The sequence below is a fragment of the Magallana gigas genome, chromosome 10 (assembly GCF_963853765.1).
Source record: "Magallana gigas chromosome 10, xbMagGiga1.1, whole genome shotgun sequence".
Taxonomy (NCBI): Eukaryota; Metazoa; Mollusca; class Bivalvia; order Ostreida; family Ostreidae; genus Magallana; species Magallana gigas.
The window spans coordinates 20,945,501-20,967,813 of NC_088862.1; the positions used below are offsets into that span (position 1 = coordinate 20,945,501).

Sequence of the window (22,313 nt, forward strand, 5' to 3'; positions counted from 1 at the left end):
TATATATGTCTACATTATTGTATTGACTGTATATATCTACAACTTTGTGTATTGGCTGTATATGTCTACAACATTGTGTATTGGCTGTATATGTCTACAACATTGTGCATTGACTGTATATGTCTACAACATTGTGCATTGACTGTGTATGTCTACAACATTGTGCATTGACTGTATAGTGTACAACATTGTGCATTGACTGTATATGTCTACAACATTGTGCATTGTCTGTATATGTCTACAACATTGTGCATTGACTGTATATGTCTACAACATTGTGCATGACTGTATATGTCTACAACATTGAGTATTGACTGTATATGTTTACGACATCGTGCATTGCCTGTATATTTCTTCAACAATGTACCCAGTTTATTGACTGTACATGTCTACACATTGTAAATTGAACGTACGTGACTACAAAATTGTATAATGACTGTACATGTTTACAACACTGTACATTGTGTATTTTCTAGACTTCGATAATTAGTATTGATGTATTTTTCTACAACTTTGGGAATCAAACGCCTTTTCGAATATTTTCTGCCAAAATTTTAAATTGACTTGTTTTATTTTCTTCATATAAGAATTGCTTCGGCACCATAATCCCCATCTTGCGTTTCTCATCAAAATGTTTGAGATTGCATTGATAATTTGTTCCAAAAATAACAAAACTAACAAAATATCTTTTTATTAGCAAAAGATGAACAATTTTCACATATTTCGGTTGACTTGTTTCTAGAAACAAAGCTCTGAACGTCTTTACGCGTTCTGCTTTATATCATAAATTAGAACAGAATGCATACAAAATATGCATACAAAACATTATATATATCACAGATAAGAATTATTAGTGAAAAACAATAACAGAATATATAACTATCACAGATCAATGATTCAGTGTGCACAACACTGTCAACATCCTCTCTCATTGCACATGCGTCATTACGTACGTAATATTTTTCCGCCCAATACAAAAAAACCCCACTCATATTGATACCCTTGTAGCCTATAATTTTTATCCACTTCCTGAGGTAAATTTTTATTCACTTTCTGAAGTATCGTTACTGCGCATGCGTCAACTCCTACTGGAAGTGGCATGTTCGTAGTTGGGTGGCATTGAGAGCTGACTGCCACGTGACTGATTTGGTCTGGAATGCTGTGGTGTAGCGGGGTCCACTGAAAAAATATGGGCCACCATTACTCAATTTGCATTATTAACATACTTGCGTGTCATGATCTCAAATTGCTGTTGAGAAATTATACACTTAATTTTTAAAACACAAAACACAAATAATTTACCATTTACAAGGTGGTGACCCCTGATCATGCCCGGTCGGCTCTCCATCACGTGATATCCGGGGATATTAATAGCCACGCTGTGTTTGAGTGAATCCTCGTAGCTGGGCGGAAGTTGGCTGGGGGCCTCGTAGGGAGGTGGATTCTGCGGTTGGACAACTGAAAGCAAACACCAAAGTAAAATTTTAAAACATGGCGAGGCAGTTAGCCAGTGGAATGTTTTTAAATTAATTTCTAAATGAAATCATAATAAGTTAGATTCTAATTGCAAGAAAGACGACTACGGCTATTCACGCATGTAATGATATGTCAATTTCATTCCCCGTATCATTTAACTGTTATATACAATATACGTATTGAAGCTTGAAGGGAACTGGAAACTTGCTGACTCCCTCAATGGTATACTTTAAATGTTGTATTATACCGACACAAACAAACAATCAGGAAAAGTTCAAATTCATATAATTCTTTGTTTATTCAAGTTATAACGTCAAAATAAATATAATTAAATTGCACGCCTCGGGGAATAGACTTGCTCTGTGGAATCTGCACTCCTTCAACGGTCATTCTTTAATTTTATATTAATTCATATTAATGGTAAAACACTTTTAAACGCGTATAACGAATTCTCTCTAGCAGAAGTGTCAATTTCATCATCTTGGTGACGTACTATTACGTATTGGATATAACAGAGTACAGTCTTGTTTGTCCCTAACACTTCACCATAAGTGTGTTTTACTATACACCGTATACTAGTGCTAGAATAATTGCAAAATAAGTTTGCTCTCTCATTTCCTAAGGACTGTAGGTCTGTTTACGCACGAATACTGGCTTATGTGAACATACGAATGGTCACTAAGTCAAATACATTACTTTTCCACACAAATAAAACCCCTTAAAGATATTCAATTAGAGAGTTTAGTCTATAATTTCAACCACATTTCCTTTCCCTAAAGGTGTTAAATCAGGATGTTGAAACGAATACAAATGAAATTAAAACTCTTTTTTTAACTATGTAGAACATAACAATATCCAATGTACACAGCATTGAAGTCCCAGTATTAGCCTAAATATTAGATAAACACGGTAGTCAGTCAAATATCCTGGTACAGCAACATTGTCTACTTTGTAACAGGATGTTGATCATATCATTCAATTTGCTAAGTATGGATCTTTTTTTTTGTTCCTGTATCTGAAGATAGTTTTCTCACCTATTGCTAGCGTATATTAGCAATGATAAGAATTATCGCATTTTCATTTCAATTGATGATTAAATGATACTATTTTAGGCTAAATGATTATTAAGGGTATCAAAACGCTTTTATTTCTAAATCTACCTAAATGATAATCATCATTGCAATGTACGCAACCTTTAACATCAGCAACGATTTGGTTACAGTGGTGTTTTTTTCTCCTGAAATTATCCGTTTGACACTTTATGTAATTTACTTATGATTTAACTACTTACTTTTTTCTTACCCAAATCACCACATAATGTATACCTCCTCTCATAACACCTTTCCAGACAATTTTCATTTTTTGCTATAATTATGAACTCAATTTTGATGCAATAATCCTGTGCTTTAACCAGGAATGATATTTATACAGAGCTATCAATGATGACGTCACTCGAGTAGAGACCCACCTTAAGCCACGATATTATCCCAAATATCAGATAAACACGATAGCCAGTAAATTTATATAGTGTTTCAGATGTAGGAGGAAGCTTGTTGTAGCATAATGTTTTGTTTAGCTTGGATCAAAACTTGTTTCTGAAATTTTGAGGGTAGTTTTCTCAGTTGGTTAGTGCTTTAGTTCGCACTTTCATTTCTTTGAATTCGTAAACGATATATTCTAAAAATTAAATTAAAATTAATCATATTTATTTATAGTACCTCTTAACACACACTGAATTTTATAATATAAAATGAAAATTAAAGATATTTCAATTTGTCAAATGTCAACCATAAGAATAGATTACTTTCGGTGTTAATTCCAGAGTGATGACCTTTGCCTAACAAACAGAGACACTATGAAATGAGACAAAACCGCACACCTGTATGGAAGATAAGAACTTGCAGGTTATTAATTGTGTGTTTTTTACGTTCTTCTTTTATAGAAAATAGACAAGTGAAAAGCTGTCAATGTGACAGCAAACCGGGTTTTCTTTTATGTGAACTTTATCCATAATCCATGTCAACCCATATCCAGTGAATGGTGTACCCCTATATGCAATATTTTGCCAAAAAGTGACTAAGTTCAAAAGCTGGTATTTTTTTCATAAATTATCAGAAATCAAAATCCTAGCAATATGCACACCTCTGATATACCCTATGTACAATTGATCTGCAAAACAACAACTTCCTATCTTGAAATCTGTAGGAGGAGTTATACATAAAATGAAGGGACCCTATATGCAATATTTTGCCAAAAGTGACTAGGTTCAAAAACTAGTATTTTTTTCATAAATCATCGGAAATCAAAATCCCAGCAATATGCACACCTCTGATATATGTACAATTGATGTGTAAAACAATAACTTCCTATCTTGAAAACTGTAGGAGGAGTTATCCGTACAATGAGGGTACCCTATACGCAATATTTTGCCAAAAAATGACTAAGTTCAAAAGCTGGTATTTTTTTCATAAATTATCGGAAATCAAAATCCTAGCAATATGCACACCTCTGATATATGTACAATTGATGTGTAAAACAATAACTTCCTATCTTGAAAACTGTAGGAGGAGTTATCCGTACAATGAGGGTACCCTATATGCAATATTTTGCCAAAAAATGACTAAGTTCAAAAGCTGGTATTTTTTTCATAAATTATTGGAAATCAAAATCCTAGCAATATGCACACCTCTGATATATGCACAATTGATCTGCAAAACAACAACTTCCTATCTTGAAAACTGTAGGAGGAGTTATCTGTACAATGAGGGTACCCTTTTGGCAGCCGCCCGACCGACCGCCCGCCCGCCATTTTCACCATTTTAATAACCTGATTTTTCCTTCGGAAAACCCGGTTAAAAACGTTTTTCTTTAGAAAATAAACCAGAGGCTTAATTGATACATGTACAAGTTCTGTAATCTAAAGATAGCGAGTTCACATTCAAATGACTTCTAAACTGGTTGGCGTATACATATCGTTAAGAGCGAACGATTTTATAAAATCGTTTACTTAACGAATTTGCACATAATGAGATTTAGGTCACTTGTTTCAAGCTAGTGAGAGAGGTTAAACAATTTCACGCTCATGTCTACCTATCTCGGTAAACAAGCTGCAATCAATGTCACACAGACGCTTGATATTCCGGACGATAGGTCGATAAGGTGTATTTACCTACTGCCAGAATGACTTGGCATTGTACCAAATTAGGGATATAGTTTACCTTTAATACTGTTCAAGTATCGGACAGCTTAATTTCTGTAGTATTGGCCAACACTTTTAAATTACCCTTAAAAGATTGCACTGTTATTAATTTTCATTTTCATACCATGCAGCTTTATATATATATATATATAAAAAAATATATGGAGATACATAAGTTTGCATTCAATGAAACAATTAATTCTTATTCCTTTCGAAAATTCTTTAGATCCCGTTTTAAAGAACAGGACCATATGATAAAACACATTATTATCGAGGCAAAGTTACTTAAAGTATTATAATTTTATATGCTCTACTGCGGAGAACATCTGAAAGACGTCTATACTGTGTAATACACTTTAATTTGGGCCTCAAATGACTTATACTGAAATAAACATCTTGATAGATAACTCTATATGGTAAATTGCTATTTAATACACAAGTCAAGTTAATTTTTGTTGTCCACTTGCCCTATATATATAATTAAGGGGAAAAACCTTTTCTAGCTTTTTCTTTATATTTGTACAAAATGGGTGAATTTTTTTTTTTTTGAAACATTAAACGAAAGTCTATTTTCATCGATTACAAACATGTCACATGTCTCTCCAAACTACATGAAATTGATGATATGCACTCTGTTTCCGATAGGAAAACGTTTCAACACGTGACTTACCTGCTATTCTGCGCACACGCGTCCTCCGTTTTGACCATTTGTGTTTGTAGTAAACAATTACCATAGTAATTAAAACTGTAATGAATAAGCCCAGGGCCACCCTGCAAAAACAAATAATGAATGAATAAAAAAAAGATATGGACGGTTGCCTGTGGGATAATAATAAGTTTGAATTGTAAATTATACAAAAATGTGATCATTAAATATTTATTTGTCTATTTTTATATACTACACAAATCATGTGATTAAAACCCCTAAAACTATAAAGCTAACACCAATGGTCACCAAAAAATAGAGTTTTCATACTGCATTTCCTCAGTTTCGAACATTTAATTAAGAGAAAAGGGCTACATAGAGTTCTATTTATCGCAGTATCAACTATAAGAATGTTGATTAATTAACATTATATAGCGTGCATAAATCTTCATTTGATTGTGGTTACTGATAACAAAAACTTGCTCTTTTCGATCTTTATATGCAGTCTGATTAAAAAGGCTGGATGGTTAACAAATTACTCATCAGTTCCACCTTAAAATTTGACGTTTGTTGTTAGCCATGAACTATATCATTGAGTCAAGAAAAAAAAACAAATATTTTTTTATTTAAAACATATTTTGAATATATAATCTTCATTCGGCAAACCTCGGCCGATTCCGTAACGATGAGATACAAATCGGCCGAGGTGTGCCGAGTGGATATTCTTATATATTTATATAGAGCTCTTCATTTTAAGGAGATAACTATGGTCTAAAAATGGCCACGCTCACCCAGCCCCCTTAGTAACACGAAGGACGATTAGAATAAAGAAGCTGGTAGAAGGTTTGATTTTAATTGACCGGTTTTTAACCTTATCCGGTTCGATCTGAACAACTTCGTTTTGCAGTTGTAAATATTGAGGTCTAATTTATGGTTGCCAGTAAATATATCTGATGACGTTTACAATTTTGGGGTAAAGAATCATTTTGACAAAACACTGATAAATGTAATTACTATTACCCTTAAAATTACACAACAAATGGCTGACAAGAAAAAAGAATTTTGCATTTTGCAATGCATATAGCAGATACTAGTAATTAAACTTCCAAAAAGGAACGGAAAATTGTTTGACTTCAAAAATAAGAAACTGGATACCTATCCTGAGCATTATTGGACTATTTCTCAAATAGTTTAAAGCATTATCTCTGTTATATTGTTACTATGTAAGGGGTTTAGTGCGACTTGAAAAGAAACCTTGATATTGATATTAAATGCCTTTGATTCTAGTGATTGTATTACATGGACATTGAAATCTATCTGAAGAACAAATCAAACAGCCATTAGTCAAAGTCTACTCAGCAATCGGCGCTTCCCCGTTGTCTGTTTGAGTTTCATTCAGTCTGCAAGCATGTCCTATTCTACCGGGGTCTCAATTCTATGGCGGATGGATATCTAGTTACCTGCGGACTTTAATCATCCGCGTATAAATAGAAACTAAGCAAATATTTCTCCAACGTACAATGTGTTTTTGGCTGTGAATAGAACAAGCTAAGAGGTGTTTTATGTTATAGATTTTAGGACATGTTTGTACAATAACATTGGGTATATATACTCATTCCACTGTCAGTATCTCGATAGTGGTTTTTGTGTAGAACCGAAAATTAAATATGTTTAACGGTTTTGAGTGTGTACTCGCATACCTTAGTATATAGCTGTTCTGTCACCAAACAACCTTTCTCTACGACTTAATACTGGTATTTTTGGTAACAATGTATTATCTTTAGTACCAATTTAACGAATAAACATTGAGGTTGGCAGTCTTAGTTTCGAAGTGTTTGTAATATTATTCATTCAGGCAGATTGATTTTGTTTTATTCAACTAAGTAAATTAGACTTTATTATGCAGTCCTGAAGAGAATGGATGAAAAAAAATCTAAAATTCATTTACTTTTTGCATGAAAATAAGATTCATGAATCTTACCATTGACATACTAAATAATCTAGCTTTAAATGTTTCATTATTAATCTCCTTTTCATGTTACAAATACTGAAAGCAAATAATTGCCAAAATCCAGTAAATATTTTAAATCGTTTACTATTCTAGAACCGTTTAATAAATCAATCATTATCAAAAATCCTTAAAATACAAAATCTATGTTCTCTGCTTGATTCTCCGCGCTATGTACCGGGTATTTCATTGTAAAGGTATCTGAAAAAGTTAACGCTAGAAAAATATTATGAAACTCGTGTTCTTTTGCATCTGGCATTCGTCATTGCAATTCATTTGGGTTATTGGTGTTGATTTGTTGTACTATATACATTTGTTGAAAACATGTTGTCTATGATTCTGAGATCATTGATAACGAAGAGTCAATGAACTCTATTATCAATATTCTTTCCACGTTTTTTTTGGTCGCCTTCGGGCTTCTGAATTCTGATCACGTGATAAAAGCAAAGTTAAGCTTAACTATACATCGTTTTAAAATTTTAGCAACCCTTTATTTCTCTCTATTTCAGCCTTTAACATTCTAGGAAATAATTTGCTGAAAAGCTAAATTTTTAGAACCGGAAGTAAAAAGTAAAACCGGAAGTTGACTTACCAGACATACCAGAAGGTATACCAACAAGAGTCATTGGTCCCGTCTTCATTGCACGCATCTGCAGACTGAAAAGAGAATATTTTATTATGTTGTTGTAATCTCTCTCTCTCTCTCTCTCTCTCTCTCTCTCTCTCTCTCTCTCTCTCTCTCTCTCTCTCTCTCTCTCTCTCTCTCTCTCTCTCTCTCTCTCTCTCTCTCTCTCTCTGAAAAGACAGTGTAGATGAAAAATCATACACAATGTAATGTATGAAAATTTCGTCATTATCATAAGGAATAAGCTAAAAAAAAGAAGAAGAAGCAATACAGATACAACACTAGGACGAGATGAATACATGTCTATTTATTTAATCAAATCTTATTAAAGAAAAGAAGATTAAAATAGAAGAGGCTACAGAAAAAAAATTCTTCATTTTACAAAGCCAGATTCCCAACTCGAATTTTTCTGACATTGTTTTGATATTGATCTGCAACTGTAAGAACGTCAGCATGTATAGCCTTACAAACATAAAACAATGGAACATACACACACTTTGTATTGTGTTTTTTCAATAGACCCCCACCTTTGTATCAACAAGTGTGTCGTCAAGTTCACACCTTATGATAATTTCTCTACATGTTGACTCTACGAACGACGGTCTTTTAGATGTTTTTCAATTCACACTGTTACGACGTCATGGAGTTCATTTAGTTTTGGGTTGTATAAATTGTAAACTAACAAGAATTAGTGTTGAAATGTCGTGGTACATGTATCCTGGTTTATTATTTAGCAACGTGGACTTTTACAACGATACTATTGGTTATCCAACATTAGCATAATGTTTTGTTATAGAAATTGATAAATTTTATTTTACTGAATTTAAGTTGGTATATATACATATATAAATTTATTCATTTTGACTCAATTGTAAATAGAAACTGTTAGTATACTGTTATGTGTAGTGGTAAAGAAGATTCGACCAAGGATATTGCCCTCTTGCCTTAAATTTAGAGGAAGAACCGTCAGTTTCGTTCATTATATAATATAATTAAGAAATGCAAATGCTCGAATCAATTTTTTATTTTTAAAAAGTAATTCAGGTATATTAAGTTCAGGGCAATAGCTCTGTTTAATTACATATATAAAGTAATATTTAATAAAATTTGTATGGCTTATTTGTACTTTAGAAACGGGGATATAAAATCACGTGTTCTTGAACAATGGCTTAACTTATTGATATAAACAGGCTGATAATACACTTGTTTATGGAAATCGTTGGATATATATCTTAATCCGTGCTAATCCCGGATTAGACAGAAATGAACAATAACAGGTAATGAAAGCCAGAGGGTAACAATAGAACACAATGATATAGGTCTGAGGAATAAAGATCTCTACACTCATTCGTCCAGCAGTCACCTCGCTGTGATGATAAACAACAACAAAAGATCTCCAAATACGTAACAACGACATCTGTCGGCAGCAACATGTATAATATATTTAGTGTCTCTTTAAACGTATTGAGAACTTTCAAGTGGATTAAATAATAAAGTACAAGCGGTGTTGACATTGAATGCAACTAATAGACATATGTTTCTGTCTTAATTTCATCTATTTTGATTTTAGGTTATTCAATCATTTAAACTAATTATAAAATAGAGCATATTTTCAGCTCAGGTCCTACGTGGCTTTTATAGGTCTTGAATTTTATTTTTTACAAAATTTGAGGTATTTTTACAAAAATGTGAAATGTTGTATTTATTTTGCGAATGTAAGGGGGGGGGGGGATTTTAAAGAAGTATAAGCATGCATGTCTTTACAAAAATTTTGAATATATTATTCATTATAAGCTAATTCATTATAAGCTAATTCAAACATTCCACTGGTTTATGGGGTTTTCATTATTATTGAGACTTTTCCATGTTCAAAATGACGTCAATTTTCCAATCGAAAATTTTGAGAAGTAGAAAGAATTTGATTGATGCGGAACTCTGGATCAGCCAGCAAAAAGTGGGTCATGTTGGAAATAATTTAGATCACATTAGGTACTAGTAAATCGACTATAGGAAGGGGGTCCCTAGCTAATAGCTAAACGTATATATTTAATCGTTTTATGGACAATTTCCCTCAATCACGCCAAGTCTACTAGTAGGTTATTTACGTTTTCTATGCTTTTGATTTGATAAGCAACTTGGTTATAATACGCAATAATTACAACATGGAAAGATTTTTTTTCAGAACGTTATGATTTGACAAACGAGTATCATACTTATATTTTATATCAAATGAAATCTAAGTTTCTATAGTCTAGGACATTCAAATTAGACCTACTCTAACATGTCACACACAAACATGTGCATGACCACTTTAAAAAAATGTTTGAATTTCTAATCAAAAAACCCTGGCAATCAAACAAGAAAACCCCACACCCTTATCCGCTCGCATGTGATTGTGCGCACGTGAGGAGAGGAGTGGGGGGGGGGGGGGGGTAGAGGGCGCATTTTGCTGATGGCTACGTACGCAAATTCAAGTCGCAGAATAGTTAACATTAAGTTTGGTCACAGTCGCCATTTAATATTCTGATATTTTGCTCTTTTTGATAAGAACTGAGTTCATCTAACATTCATAGCGCCCGAGTAATATAACAATCGAAGTTGACTCTCCCCTCCCCCCGCCCCAATACATGTCAGGTGTCGCGTCGTTTCATCATTGTATCCCGAATTACAGTCGATATATTTCCCGAAAGATAAATATTATGCCATAACGGGTCCATTTTCTGGCGTTTATGATGTTTTATTCATTCAATTACAAAATTATTATTGACCACACGGCAAGGCTCTGTGCGTTAACTCCTTCTACATCTATTGATCATTGGAAATATAACCCATCATTAATTAAGTGAGAGAGAAAAACTATGGAAAAGACACTCTGACAGACTTGTGAAATGTATAACGTTTCAATGTTTTGAAATACCGTAACTACCTGAAGTTGACATGGCCACTTTAACATTTATTTATGGATATCGTAAATTTTTTTTATTGAACCCTGTCTCATTAAACCAATTTAATTAAACTAACTCTCGATCATGTCGAATTCATAAAATATTTTGTTGAGGGTGTGGGTTGACTTATCGATCAATTTATACTTAGACCAAATTAATGAAGAATTTAATCTTTATGAATTTATTTTTCATATTTCAGTGAATTCTCATAAAATACTTGCTATTTTTATTGGTCCGTCAAGCACAAATATGCTCTCTCTCTCTCTCTCTCTCTCTCTCTCTCTCTCTCTCTCTCTCTCTCTCTCACTCGTACTTTTTTCTCAATATTCAGCAAATTAGACACAATGCTGTAAAATTATAATCGTTGTGACATATACATGTATTATGATGAGAGAGAGAGAGAGAGAGAGAGAGAGAGAGAGAGAGAGAGGGCATGGACACTTACCAGGAGTTGGGGGTGAGAGAGGATCGCCAGTAAGACATAAACACACACATTTTCCATTCTATGAGGATTTCCTTCTAGTTCGCTGTATTCTCGTAGGACAAACCATTTCCACGACAGTCACCCATTGCTCCAAAAAACACATTCACACTCGATGCACTGGTTCCGGTTAAGAAATGGAGAGAGAAAAAACACCACAACACCAGTACGCTCCAAGTTAAAAAAAAAAGGAATTACTGAATAAAAAAAAAAATAATGATTTTAAAATTATAGAACTTGGTGTAAATCCCGCTGTCTCATTGATCACGAATAACGAACAAATGGATTTTTTGTAACGGCCTTGGAAGTAAGGATCCGATATATAGCAAAATGGGGGGTTTGCAAAGATAGGTATGAGTGGACCGTCTTCTAGGGTCCCATTTCTGCGTCCATCCGTACAGGGGGGAGCTCGATCCAAAACCTAGTCACGTTAAACTACCCGGGGTGTCCTCTATGTACATAGCACTGTGCCGGAATAGGGCTTAATAAAATTCACTGCACGGAGAAATCAATAAAATTAAATGTACTTTCAATACCAATTTTTTAAAAAAATACCCGCGTGTCGGCGCATGTTTAAAATCTCAACGTTAAAGAGGCGAGCTGTGTGGCTTTCCTGTGTGAGGATTATATATATTTACAGACGCGATATTAAACTTTGTATAAGGGCCGGACTTTCTTTCTTTCTTCTTTCTTTTAAATGGCACGATTTTGGGATATAAATCTCTCCAAGCCACTAACGTTTCATTATTTCTTGAATTTGGCAATTGCTTATTTATTTTCTTTCAGTTAACACCACCATATCTTAAACCTTGGTAAAGGTAGATATACTCGAAGATAGATATACAATAAAGAAGAAAAATATATCTGAGAATTAAATTAGGTGCACAAAAAATCGTATTACAAACATACTGGACAATCGATGCACTGTAGATCTCCTTCTTATGTGGGCTTGGTTGTCGTGGTAATTTTTAGATTTAAATTAATTAAATTTTAAAACTCTCATTAAAAAGGAGAGTTTTCTAAAAAAAATACCGTAAAGCTAAATTATTAAGATTTATTTCTTCAGTAAATAATGATTATTGCTAAGAAAAACCTTTTTTTTTTAATTTTTAAGGCAATTAAATCTGATGGCTGATTTGTTGATAGCCTCCTTCAGTGATTTATCTTTTATTTGTTCTTTGTAGAAGTGTATAATTAGTTTTCTATTTTAGAGATATACCGACATCTCTTTCAGTTAGATAAATTTCTTTAAAATTCGCATGACATCTCGTTTCGATGATTAAAAAGTTAAAGGGCTTGACGTTTATACCATGTAAGTTTTTATGCATACGTCATTCCATTAAAAGTGCACGTGGATCTAATAACAGCTGCACGTGTTTTGATTAAAGATAAACAACAGTGATTTAATTGTACATATTAGTATTTAAAAATATGAAATAGAAGCCAAATCTATAGAACGGACGCTATATAGAGTTGTTTTGGTTTTGTTTAAGGTTGTTCTTGTTTTTCGTTTTTATTTTGTTTTTTTTAGTGTAATTTATAGTATAGATGTGTATCAACCACAATTATGAAAAAATGCTATATATATTTTACGTCATTATAACTGCCTTCCTCCCTGTCCCATTTTTTATTATTGCAGTTTCATGAACGCGATAGCGGATTATATATTTTTTTCTGCAATGATCGCAAGTACAAAGAAAATGATGATTAGAAAACAATATATGAATGTTCTTACTTGTTAAATAACATCATTAGTACACAGTAGAAAGTACATTAAGTTGTACTTAAATAAAGTTAACTACAAGTACAAGCATAGGTGCCTGAAACCGGCAAAAAAAAAAAAAAAAAATGCGCCAAGAGCGATAACTGCTATCCTCAATTTGATACGATCTAATACCAGAAAGGTGGGGCTGTCATACATTACGTGGTTCTTTGGTTTTCAAGGACCCCCCCCCCCCCCCCCCCAGTTTCAGTTGTCCGGAATATTTATACTATGGATTGGAGGGATGAGATTTCCCTTTCGTTTATCATGGAAAAATAGTTTTCTCTATACATCAAAATGGATATTGTTCAGCCTCAAATTCATTCATTGAAATTTACCCAGCCGTTCGCAATTTTTTACCTCCTTCCTCCAATGTTTAAGTGGTGGGAGTTTCATAGGAGTATGCACGAGGTTTGTACTGCGCTTTCACGGTATGATATGGATACATGGCGATGTATATAGTTCGTATGTACACTGACTCTTGAGTTTTTTTTTCTCGCCGGGTGAAGGAAATCCGTCGTGATGTATCGATCGACAGAACGGATAAGAAATGTACTTTGTTTCTTCAAACCAACCGGTCTTATTTATAATAGTAAAATTTGCAGAAAGTTAATTTTTGTTTTTATGTTTATTCTTGCATTTGCATCGATAAATTAGATCCGATTAAAAAAAAATCCAAGGCATTCTTTCAAATTAAGGTAAATTCAGAACAATAAGAAATGTTATTTCTTATTGCTATGAATTTAAGCCTATCTTACTTAGTGATGTCAAGATCATACGGAATGTCAAGTTAGGAAAACATGAAGCAGATTTATTTCTCTGAATGCAAAATACATCCACAAAAGAAACATCGACAAAGAAAATGAACGTAAACTGCAAATGTTTTGGAATTTTGTTTAAGTCCAAGGGACATAACTGTCTCGAAAATTGCACGATCGTACCGAAAATCGAACTTGACCTAGATATTATTAATGTTATCTGTATAACAAATTTCATTTCAGTATGTGCAACTTCTGCAAATAAAATGAACGGAAACTGCAAATAAATAGAATTTTTCTAAAGTTCAAGGGGCGTACAATGTAATTCTGTCTAAAATTGCTCGATCGTACCAAAAATCACACTTGACCTAGATATTATGATAAATCATTATACTAAATTTCATTTCAATACATGCAACCTCTGCGAAGAAAATGAACGGAAACTGCAAATACTAGGAATTTTTATAAGTCCAAGGGGCATAATTCTGTCGAAAATTGCACGATCGTACCCAAAATCGAACTTGACCTACATATTATGGAAAAAAGATCTAAGAAAATAACCAAATTTTTAAAGCAAGTTGACAACCTAGCCTCCTTAATACACGTACTGTCTTTGTCCCGTTCCATCCACATATCCGGTTTTCCTTTTTTGTCAACAAAGAAAGAAATAACAAAGCTATAGACGAACTGTTTTTATTTTATGTGCATTACCTGTCTATTCACAAATGATAAATATATATAAACATGGTACGTATTTAAGAAGAAAGCTCTCATCTCAGGACAATTTCATGTTAATATTATGACCATTAAATTTCATAATCTGGATTTACAAGACACAAAAGAAAACAAGTTTAAAATAGAAACCATGAGTTTTATCAGTGACATAGGTATGTGTGACATGCCGTCTTACAGTACGACATATAAACACAGGACGATTAGAGATTTAGAAGCAGTGCTAAAATATAACCCCCATAAGTTGCTCTGTAACAACATCGTCCTTGCTTTGCCACCTATATCTCTTCTCTTACCACTTCCAACTGAAGGGACACAACTAAAAACTGGCGTCTAACAGCTATCCGAGTGAGAATTTGTTGGAATGTTTTATTATTTCCTTTCGATCAAAACTAAACAAGAGAGTCGAGAAGTAGTTCTGCTTTTTAAAGCTATATCGCATCAGAAGCACAAAGTATCAAAGACCTGCCCCAGATTTAGTCACCGTCATTTTGTAAAATGTCCAACATAGCACATTTTTCTACTTGCACTACATGGTACATTCTTTGGTGGCAGGTAAAAACATTCTTTAATGACAAACCTGGGACTACAATCAATAATAACTAAAAAAAAAAATGAACTTTTGATGAATGTGAATGAAATAAATCTCATATTGCCTAACATACAGGGCAAAAATACATTCGACGTAATTGCCCTAAGATACACAGGGCAATAAGAAAAAGATAATCACATGGATGTTAATTCAAATATTAACATGTAGCACGGAGTTAAATCAATAGTAGCACAGTAGAAAAGAAAATATAACTTGCAGATTAAAAAAGATACCATATACTGATGCATTTACCTATTTCCTTGGTAAACAAAAGCCTTTATTAGACAAAAAAAAAAAATTTGAAGAATAATTTTGTTAATATATTCATTTTTTCGAACACCCACACATGTAAAAAAAAAAAAAAATTCATACTAAACATCAAAAAAAAAAAAGTCCATACTTTAATAGATATATTACCACATCGTATCAGGAAGATGTCAGTCCGCTTACTCTGTCCGTCGATAATGGAGAAATAAAACACGTAAACACAAGAGTCAGGCTCGGGCTGTCTGTACAATATTACACTAAAACAAGGCCAGAGAAGTCCTCGTTACAATAAATATCTTCTCCATTACCGTGGACGCATTACACACCCTCCACGTATACAGTTTGTTTTTGTTTGTTAATTATCTCCCCCTTCTGTGTGATCTAGTCGGCGCTGTTATTACTGTTTGCTGTTCTTTAGCGTGTTGGAGAGCCAGTCGAGCCCCTCGTATAATCCGTCGCCGCTGGTGGCGCAGGTAGCCTGAATGTACCACGATCGGTTCCTCAGACTGTGAAGTCCGAGCTTGTCCGTTACTTCGGCAGCATTCATAGCGTTTGGCAGATCCTGTTGAAATGACCCAGAAACATTTCAGTGATAGTTCATTAGAATAGTAAAAATTCTGCCACAAACAAGTAAGAACAGTTGGGGCTTTATAAATAAATTTGAACTGGAGAGGTTATATGCCTATTTGGCGAGGCTTTTTAGAATTATTTTTAAAGGTTTATGACATTTGAATTGGCTCATTCTAATGTGATGAACTGCCTCCTGCACTCTCTTTTTGAAAGCCCCAGAAGATTTATTGAAACCCAAAGTTACTTAGGAAAACTTTTTTTTTTCACGTGCATACACCTAATCACTACTATATATATCTAACCTACAGTAGATGAAACAAAATGACATACTAGTTTAATTAACACTGCATTAATAACAATACTTTATAAAACAGCAGACAAAGAAACTATAACAAATGCAAATCAGCTGGCCATTAAACATGTTACAGTCTTCAACAGGTCTTACCATCAGGACTGAGCATGTAAATACTAACCTGTTTGTTACAGAAAACTAAAAGTGCAGCGTCTCTAAGTTCATCCTCATTAAGCATTCTGGTCAGTTCCTCCCGGGCCTCTGTGATACGCTCCCTGTCGTTACTATCTACCACAAAGATTAACCCTGAAACACAGAGGATCAAGTTAACATCCAACATCACATGGTATTAAAGTTCATATCCACAACAAAAAATAAATCTGAAACTCAGAAGTTCTGGCTGCTCTCCTATCAGTCATTCAACATTCGGTATTTCCCATTGGATATTAAAGAAATTCAATTAACTTTCTAATACAAGATCTGGCTTAACTAGATAGTTTTGACATTGAGACTCCCCTCTTTATATTTGACATTGAGACTCACCTCTTTAGTTTATAATACCTCACTTCACTCAAACCAATCACCCCCCCCCCCCCCCCAAAAAAAAAATTTCATAACAAAGCCCATGAGCCTGGCTTTGTTTATCTTTTGAGTTCAATAATTTACCCCGAGTGTGAATAATATTACTGTAACTTAGTGCGGGAATAATTTTACTGCTGCGTAGTGTGTGTAAATATAATACTATCATTGCTGAGTACAGAGATCTAAATTCAATACTTCGATTAGGTGTGTGTGTTATAGAACCATCACAGAGTTCTACCCCTTAAGTGTTCTGAGTGTGTGTATTACAATAATCACAGAGTTTTACCTTGAGTGTTCCAAGTAAGTCACCATCAGTGAGTTTAACATTGAGTGCGCTGAGTTTGGGTAATATACAACCATCACTGAGTTTTACCTTGAGTGTTCTTATTGTGTATTATTACCATCACTGAGTTTTACCTTGAGTGTGCGTATTATACAACCATCACTGAGTTTTACCATAAGTGGAACGAGTGTGTGTATTATACAACAGGGCTCACGCTGCCCATCGCATTTGTCGCTTTTTGCGATTTTTCAGAATTAAATGCGACAGTTTTTTGTAAAATGCGACACCCAGATTTCATTGAAAATCACCTAGCCTTTTGTTTTGATTGCATAATCTCTTCCAAGCGACAGTCTGTAGCTGGACTTTACGCTTGACTGACTTAAGACAATGACACAGGTAACAGTCTAAGTCAGCTGTAAGCGGGGTATACACAACTGTTTTAACAAAATGATAGGTGATTTTCACACCCTATTACAGCTAAATGGATTTGTAATTAACCACGGACATATCTAATGCTTTCATCAACTGAGCTTACAATGTGATCGTCATTTCCCAAAGAATTTGGATACGGACAACAAAAAACTGCATAAAATGAGAATATATATTTTGAAAAAGTGTAACTGGTTTAAGATATGATATATGGTTGATCAAAATTACTTAATTTAAATTGTTATGTAAGTGTTTTTGACAAGGTGCTAAGACTTAAAATTCTGACATCGTAAGGGTAGTCTATAAATAGAATTATATAGCAAACTTGGAATTTTTACATTTGAATTTAGCTAAAATGTCACAGTTCAATTAATAATTATTTGAAACAAAAGAAGTATGATTTGGAATGATAGTCTTGACTATAAATCACAATCTTTACATTTAATACCTTTAGCCAGAATTTCCTCTGTTCCGAAATTAACACAAACTACATATATCTACTAAGATATGATGTTCATACGCCAATCAACAAGCCAAGTAGATGCAATAACAATCATGTTTTGGGATTTAATAATATTACAATACAGCAAATTTGACCTCTTCACTTGCTCTATATTTTAAAAATAAATTTAATCATAGGAAAACAAATTAAAAGATAAAATCTGTATAATACTAATTTTCTAAAAAGATCTAAAAAAAAGCTTTATACTTGTCACAAGATGTCAATATTCACAACCATATAGACCCATAATTAATTACATAATTTTATAAATATTTATAATAATTTAATAATAATTAAGATGGTAGTTTGGGGTATGCTATAATATACATGTAAAATCTAAAACTAGTATTCTAGTAAGGTGAAAAACACTATGATAGAAAAAAATGATTTATCACGCGAAAAGGTTGCGACACAAAATTTTGAGCTAGTGTGAGCCCTGTACAACCATCACTGAGTTTTACCATAAGTGGAACAAGTGTGTGTATTATACAACCATCACTGAGTTTTACCTGAGTGGAACGAGTGTGTGTATTATACAACCATTACTGAGTTTTACCTTGAGTGTTCTGAGTATGTGAATCATACAACCATCATTTACCTTGAGTGTTCTGGAAGTAATGTCTCCACAGTGGTCGGATCTTGTCCTGACCACCCACATCCCACACAGTGAAACTAATGTTCTTATATTCTACAGTCTCAACATTAAAACCTGCAAAGAAACAAGAAGGGTCAACTAAGTGTTCATACAAAGATAGATTGTCTGGCCTTACTGGCTATATCTTTCATCTTTTTACAGCCAAAAATCTGAGGTGTTAACTCATATTCCGAAGTTTTCCTTTTTTCCCGGATTTGAGTTGAGAATTAAGCTAATTAATTTAAATTTTTTTTGTGACAGTGGGGACGGATAGTCAATTGAATTGCTCGGCATCATGATTCTCTTCTACCAAATTAATTCAGAAACACAACAGAGTAAAGTTTTCATTTTTTTTTCACAGTTCAATATAAAACCAAACACATCATATTATTGAGTCTGCTTCCTTTGTTCTAGTGACATTATCATTATTGCAGTAATATGAGTAAGCCTATTCATGAATATTATTTTCATTCAATAAGACAATATATAGAGCTCGAGAGGATAATTGTCAGAATTTCTTTGCTGACTTGGCTACAGACGATAGAGGGTCCTTACCTATCGTGGGTATAGTTGTGACGATTTCTCCTAATTTGAGTTTGTACAGGATAGTAGTTTTACCGGCAGCATCCAACCCCACCATCAATATTCTCATCTCTTTCTTGCCGATTAAACTCTTAAACAGCTGGCTAAATATGTTCCCCATGGTGGGCTGTTGTCAGAAGCAAGTAATTTAAGAAAACAAATCCTGTAGAAAAAACAAAGAAAAAAGTCTTTAGGTTGAAACTGAAAACTGAAATTTCTCTTGATTTATTTAAATGTTGAAAATAAATACACGCAGAGGGAAGAAATACGCTTCTTAGCTTTATTGAATATATAGCTGTTATAAAGAAATGATGAAAAAAAAATTGGGTTTTATTTTAATCAAGACATGACCTCACGAAAAGGACTAAGTGCGGTTTTATGCAATTTTTGCCCCCCAAAATCAAAGTTTTAGAAAGAGCTTTAAAATAAGGTGAAAGATAGTTAAAATCATATTGGAAATAAAGGTGTAAAAGGTTATCACCACAGTGACGTCATAATGTAGAAATGACGTCATGAATATTGCATTATTTTGATAAATTGATGTTTTGTAGCAAAATATGGGTGTTTTCCGATGGTTATTCGACTGGGAAACATCGAGCGCAGGCTTGCTCAAGTACCATTTTTTAGTATAATATGTATAACTATCTGAAGAAAAACATATGTTAAAATCGCACTGACCTGCCCTCTATACTTCCGAATGCAAAATATAGAGCAAAAATGAGAATATCTTCATTTGTTTGCAAATTTGCGGGAATTAGGTCATTTAGGTGACGTCATAGATAAACAGGGAGTGAGCAATGATGACTAAAATCATTATTAAAGTTATAGGCATCCTCTTTACAATGATTTGTGAAGATTTCATTTTTATACGATACTATTTAAAAATTGGTTGAAATCGGGGGCAGATATTTGACCATACCGCACATAGTCCTTTGTGCTATTTGCCCATGTCACTAAATTCACATGTAACATTCGATTTTCCACCTAAATAGGTTTACCCACATCCTAGCATTTAGAGGGCTTGTTTACTAGACAACAACCTCGAATCATGAAAAAGGTAGTCTGCTGTCATATGACAATGAAACACCTATCAAATTGACCATTCCAACATGTAATAGAAAGTTTATTAGTCCCCCCAACAGCAACTTATCATTTCCCTACTACAAGTACAGCCATTGCTATCCGAAGGGGCAATATAAAACATACAAAACTTGCTATTGTCCTCAGAACCAGTAATTAGGAATATACCAAGTTTAAGGTATGAGTAATTCATAATCGTGAATAGGGGAAATTTCCCTGTGTTGGTTATATGTCACGATTTGACCACAAGTTTTTCACAGTATCAGATGTACATGTCCTTTGTAACATGGTGTGTGACATAGACCAACCCTCATTATTCCACTGTAGAACAATGGTCTGAAGATTATAGATGAAATTCAGAAAATCAAATTTGTTTTAACTACACCACGTAAAAATCTTGCATGTATGATAAATATATATAAAAACTTTGTTTTAAACGACATCCTCTTCTTTTACTTCCGAGAGATTGCGGAATTGTCTAATAAAAATTGTCGCTATCTTGCATCGCAAATCGTATTTCCATGTTCAGCATTGATTTTCAATAAAATAAACGTATTTTATCTATTAACAAAATGACAGAAGCTTAAAACGTAAAATTACAGCGATGGAAGCTCCAAATTTCTTTAAATTAAGTCTGTAGACCAAGAAACTCACCAATAGGTCACACCGTCTATTGTCAATACTTGTCGAGTCTTAACCGGAAGTATAAAGTTTTTCATTAAATCACCCCATATAAAACCATTTTTTCCAAAGTTTTTCAGCACTTATAACCTTCTACTCACCTCCTTTTCGTTCTCGCTTCTCTGAAGCCTTATACAGCGAGCGTATGCTTTAAAAATTATGAAATACTCGCTTGCCTGTTTATCGGGACGAGTCAAAATGGCGGACGTGGAACAGTAATCGTTGCACATGCCACGTCAATGACCCGCAATTGGGATAGAACTATTGAGAAAATATCCTATCCCCGGGGAGACTTCATTATTTTAAACTGCTCTCATGAGTTTGGTGTGTGTAAGAAGAAAAATAGATTAATCATATTAAAGAAAGAAAATGTTTTTATTTATTTTCCCTTTTGGATACCAAAAAGTACACTAATTTTGTTGGATTGAGAAAATCGAGGGACGTGTTCATAATTCGATTGGCGCCAAATTTGAAAATTACATTTTACAATATTGCCAATACAGATTTATGTATAGGCTTTTTCTTTATTCCGAGTTTATCACATGTTACAGTCTCAATTTCTTTATGACATAGAAAATACACAACACCTGTGAAATAAATGCAAATCAAAATCATATAAAGGGGAATCTAAGATCTCTTTATTGACGGTCCTAATATGTTAATTATATCCGGGGGAATTGGTTACATGGAGAGGAGACTGACATATTGCGCTTTGTTTTTATTTGTTTGTTCCTGTTCTTTTTTTGTTTTTAATAACCCCACCAATTTTCACAATTTAATTAATACATCTATAGGTATTTTTCTAGCATTCTCATACACTTCCAATAACACCCTTTCACATTACATTTTTTTCAATGCAAGAAAAAAAGGAAAAAAAAAAAAAAAATAGAAAAAGAAAAAACTAATAGATCAGTTGTTTACAATGTTCAAAATTATATCTGAATTACCTTTTTTTAAATTTCCCCAGAGTTTGTTAAATTTCATCATCTTGCAAGTCGATTTGATTGCTACTGTATATATTTATCTTTTAAGGCTTTTATTTGAGTAAAAGATGTTACAACAACTCAGCATTGAATGTCAGGCTTTTTGTTTTCTTTTGAAAAATTAAGAATGCATTGCTTGGAGTTCATATAACTATAAATTAACAAATTTGTTACAACCACTAAATGGCATTTCACCAAACAATA

The 22,313-nt window shown here is 33.5% G+C and overlaps 2 protein-coding genes across 3 annotated transcripts; both read right to left on the reverse strand.

The window, feature by feature from the left end:
• Positions 1–675: 675 nt before the first annotated feature.
• Positions 676–11,891, reverse strand: LOC105328969 (uncharacterized). The gene is made up of 5 exons (XM_011430059.4): positions 11,345–11,891; positions 7,922–7,986; positions 5,346–5,446; positions 1,303–1,458; positions 676–1,179 (listed from the first exon to the last, which is right to left on the reverse strand). Exons 1-5 carry the CDS (start codon positions 11,399–11,401, stop codon positions 1,079–1,081), a joined length of 480 nt encoding a protein of 159 aa, XP_011428361.2. The 5' UTR covers positions 11,402–11,891; the 3' UTR covers positions 676–1,078.
• Positions 11,892–15,605: 3,714 nt separating this feature from the next.
• LOC105328970 (ADP-ribosylation factor 2) lies at positions 15,606–21,383 on the reverse strand. 2 transcript variants are annotated; one of them, XM_011430061.3, is made up of 5 exons: positions 21,228–21,383; positions 19,339–19,528; positions 18,748–18,858; positions 16,535–16,659; positions 15,606–16,053 (listed from the first exon to the last, which is right to left on the reverse strand). In XM_011430061.3, the coding sequence occupies exons 2-5, from the start codon at positions 19,484–19,486 to the stop codon at positions 15,889–15,891; spliced, it is 549 nt and encodes a 182-aa protein (XP_011428363.1). In that variant the 5' UTR covers positions 19,487–19,528; positions 21,228–21,383; the 3' UTR covers positions 15,606–15,888. The 2 variants fall into 2 exon arrangements, with proteins under 2 accessions (XP_011428363.1, XP_019923062.1); XM_020067503.3 differs by having other exon boundaries at positions 21,303–21,324.
• Between the last annotated feature and the right edge of the window lie 930 nt (positions 21,384–22,313).

What these genes read in the sequence shown, in the direction of transcription:
- LOC105328969 (XM_011430059.4), bottom strand. Translation starts at nt 11,401, where the DNA reads ATGGAAAATGTGTGTGTTTATGTCTTACTGGCGATCCTCTCTCACCCC. An exon ending in TCTCTCACCCCCAACTCCTG is followed by an intron (nt 7,987 to 11,344) that starts GTAAGTGTCCAT and finishes TTCTCTTTTCAG; the next exon opens with TCTGCAGATGCGTGCAATGA. An exon ending in GGGTCACCACCTTGTAAATG is followed by an intron (nt 1,180 to 1,302) that starts GTAAATTATTTG and finishes ATATTTTTTCAG; the next exon opens with TGGACCCCGCTACACCACAG.
- LOC105328970 (XM_011430061.3), bottom strand. Translation starts at nt 19,486, where the DNA reads ATGGGGAACATATTTAGCCAGCTGTTTAAGAGTTTAATCGGCAAGAAA. An exon ending in CACAACTATACCCACGATAG is followed by an intron (nt 18,859 to 19,338) that starts GTAAGGACCCTC and finishes GTTTCTTTGCAG; the next exon opens with GTTTTAATGTTGAGACTGTA. An exon ending in TAGTTTTCTGTAACAAACAG is followed by an intron (nt 16,054 to 16,534) that starts GTTAGTATTTAC and finishes TCATTTCAACAG; the next exon opens with GATCTGCCAAACGCTATGAA.